Here is a 3,356-nt window from a genome sequence, read left to right as displayed (position 1 = left end):
ACGATTTTTGGTTTGGTTCCAAGCCAACCACCACTTTTCGTTGTACAGAGTTCCTTTTGAGAAGATTGGCGTACTCGAAAGCTAGAATTAATGTGAACCTGCGATTTCTGAGGTTGAGCTAGTCTGGGTTAGATTATGACAACGAAAAGGGATTAAAAAAACTACAGATGCCGAATGCCATTGTTCATTGTTGAAAAGGGGCCCGAAGAAATCCAGATGGTGGCAAGGCCCTTTTAGCTCATACATCTTTGGACAAGACATCTTTCCATGACAGCTGACGGAAAATATCGACACAAAGTGATTGAACCTCGCGACCTCCATGGCTTGGCTTACTAGCTACTTACATTAAAGGAGTAAGTGTCTCTCAGCAAATCTCAGCATTCCTAGGTCAGTCGAACACAAGGATATAAAATATTTGGACATTGAACCAAAAGTGAACGCCAATGAAGCAAATTTCTGTGTCGCTCATCCGCAGGCGGCAAAAGTGAGCTTGGAGATTCACCCTCGTTTGAATAAGACGTTTGAGCAATAATGAATGTTTGCACTCGTACGAGCTAGCACGACCCACAGGAATAATCCACAGGTTCTGAATGTAAGGAGCAATGATTTTGGAAACAGAACTTTGTTAACACGCTCGCAAGTTACAAAAAGGTCGCTTTCCAACGCTTCCACCACTCATCTGCAAGCTTTTTTCCTTTATCTTTGATGTGTCAAGGTCAAAGGGAACTTTGAACCAAGATCAACCATTTCAAGTCAGGTTCTCGAGGAGATGAGCTTTCAAGCAGACCGCTCAATAGAATCTCTGATCTGTGATCTGTGATCACTGGCGGGTTTGATTGAATTTCAAGTCTCAAAGTGACGATCTGATCGTCATTTGATGACCCATGAATATGGATGGTATCGGCACACCTTACCTTGATATAGCTGACAGGTGGCAACGACTTCTGGCTGTTGGCGTGTTGGGTGGACAACGTGAGCAAGCTGGTCACGCCCAAGGTCACACGGGCTGGCACAGCCTCGGGTTTGATCCAAAATGAAATCCACGACATCATTACGATCAAACAGGTTGGAATGTAGGTGTGAAACAAATAGTAGCCCAGTCGTCTCCGGAATTTGAAGATGACTTCCAAGCACGTGAAATTACCTAATAAATTGAAGCAAGGAAAACATGTCATCAGATCTTCGTCATCTTCGTCATCATCGTCATCATCATCATCATCATCATCATCATCATCATCATCATCACTGATTTAAGCCCTTCCACAGGCTCATACTCTCTACTAACTATTGCCCACAACCATTAGGTCCCTTGTTCACTCATTTATCCATCACAATTTACGTCCAAGGTCCGTCATATCGGTGTCTCACTCACCCGTTGAATACACTGAAGTACAATCGCCCGTAAAATTGGAGACCAACTCCAATTGGGGCAATTCAATGCCTTGATCCACCGCTAGAGGCGTCTTGTCCTCCGGGAGCCACACAAAAATAAGGTCGTCCGTTGTGTGAGAGACTGCCAACCAAAATGAACACATTCGCAGAAGAACAGGTAGAAGAAAGAGTTAGTAGAAGTCAAAGATTTCAAGTATTGTATGGCAACAACCATCGAGATACTCACGACTCTCCATTGACAATCTACAAATTTGTTCATCGTGGGGATAGTTTTCAAAGTGCATAGCACACGACAACAACAACGTGAGCCTGAAGAGAGATATTCGTTCGCGGTACTTAGTAGTAGTAGTAATAGTAGTAGTAGTAGTGATAGTACGGGTAGTCAGTATACATATGTAGGCACACACCTCAGCCATTCACTGGCAAACACTCTCAACTTACTTGACCATGTACAAGATGGTCTTGTCTTTATACAACCATACGTAGTGATTGGGAACGGTCATGGTTTGGAAGGTGACCTTCTTGGCATTTTTGAAGTACGAGTCAGGTCTCCATATCATATGAAGCCACTCCACTGGAAGTAGCCGATAATCTCGGGTCATATTGTCAGGTAAAATAAGTCGATGATCCTTCCACTCTTGAGCAAAAAATACGTCTGCCGCGTAAGTCTATAAATAAACCATGTGGGTCAAACCATGAGTGAATTCATTGGCTCAAATCCGTATAGCAAAAGTGTGTCTACAAAGGGTATCAGTGATGGGCAGCTTGATACGTATCACAAAAGTGGTTTTCTTGAGCCGTCTTACCATGGAACCCTCATCAATCGTATCCAAACTCATCACGGTTACATGGAAGGACACGTGAGTGGCTCCGCCTGAAATAGAAAGCAATAGAACAAATAACTGAACTACTCATTTAGCTAAGTGCGACAATCCATATATTATTTTGACTCGTGTTGATTTGTCACATGTTATTGACAAAACAGCCTCAGGGATTTGGCAGCTCTTGAGCGTCATCAAGGGCTTTTTCTGGCTGGTGGTATGGTCTTAATGGTGTCAACAATAGTACACAACTAATTAGAAAAAGCAATGTATTGGATTTAGCACACATACCTTCGGGTTTGGGCGGCCTCATTTTGTCATAGGTTGACTGATCAACAATATCTTCAAACCCCAACGGTTTGTCTTCATAGCTTCTCGCGGGTCTGAAATTGTATTTACAATGTTTGGTTTTGGTTGAAGAGAGCTACAATTATTTCGGAGGCATAAACTGGCTTGCCAAAAGGATCTACTTCCTAATACTACACCTAGTTGGTATGCTCATCGACAATTTGGTTCGAATTGTTGAGAGACATTGCCGGGACGCCCCACACTTGTTCTTTCATGCTATATGTAGTTGATTTTCTTTAGGCTTTGATTATTATTGCTTACCTGATTTGAAGATTGAGCAATATTAAAATGAAGAACACAGTTTCCAGGCTGAATGCCCGTGGAAGGGGCATTTTTCCTCCTTCCGCAGAAAAAAGCCAATATACATAAAAAAAACTCCGTCAACTACAATCGTCCAGATTGGAAAGAGAAAAAAATAGGAAGACCAATAATAAATGAGAGAAAAGAGGATTCGGAGTCACTCGGGAGATGAGTGAGCCTGCAGCCCTCTGCCCCCCCCCCTTCTCTCTTTTCCCTAGTCTTTCTCTCCTTCCTTGAGCCCATGGGCCTTTCAGGCCGTGTTTTCGGCTTGAATCTCCTTGGAACATTTCTTCGCAATGGGGTCCTCCAAAGAGGGAAACGACTTGTCAACACCAACTCACAACGTCGTGTACCACGTTTTCTACCCAATATCAACTACTTCGTACTTGCACCGCATTCTACTAGCTGCTTCTAGTTCTCTTACTATTCGGGGCTGGCTCGTGCTACACTGACAGAATGTGGCACTTTGGGGTTACGCAGCTTTATATGTATGGG

At 43.3% G+C, this 3,356-nt stretch overlaps 1 protein-coding gene across 1 annotated transcript in view; it reads right to left on the bottom strand.

Annotated features, from left to right (window-relative positions):
* LOC131886307 (glycine receptor subunit alpha-2-like) overlaps positions 1–3,056 on the bottom strand; it is a 6,599-nt gene extending 3,543 nt beyond the window's left edge. The window contains exons 1-7 of the mRNA XM_059234597.1: positions 2,823–3,056; positions 2,505–2,596; positions 2,199–2,266; positions 1,834–2,060; positions 1,619–1,701; positions 1,373–1,513; positions 915–1,144 (exon numbers count right to left, since the gene is read on the bottom strand). Coding sequence (XP_059090580.1) covers positions 915–1,144; positions 1,373–1,513; positions 1,619–1,701; positions 1,834–2,060; positions 2,199–2,266; positions 2,505–2,596; positions 2,823–2,893 — 912 coding nt within the window. The 5' untranslated portion in view covers positions 2,894–3,056. The remainder of the gene's footprint in view (positions 1–914; positions 1,145–1,372; positions 1,514–1,618; positions 1,702–1,833; positions 2,061–2,198; positions 2,267–2,504; positions 2,597–2,822) is intronic.
* Positions 3,057–3,356: the final 300 nt, after the last annotated feature.

This window comes from Tigriopus californicus, chromosome 9 (genome assembly GCF_007210705.1).
Source record: "Tigriopus californicus strain San Diego chromosome 9, Tcal_SD_v2.1, whole genome shotgun sequence".
Taxonomy (NCBI): domain Eukaryota; kingdom Metazoa; phylum Arthropoda; class Copepoda; order Harpacticoida; family Harpacticidae; genus Tigriopus; species Tigriopus californicus.
The sequence above is the reverse complement of the archived record's forward strand: the minus strand, read 5'-3'. Positions and strand labels throughout refer to the sequence as shown.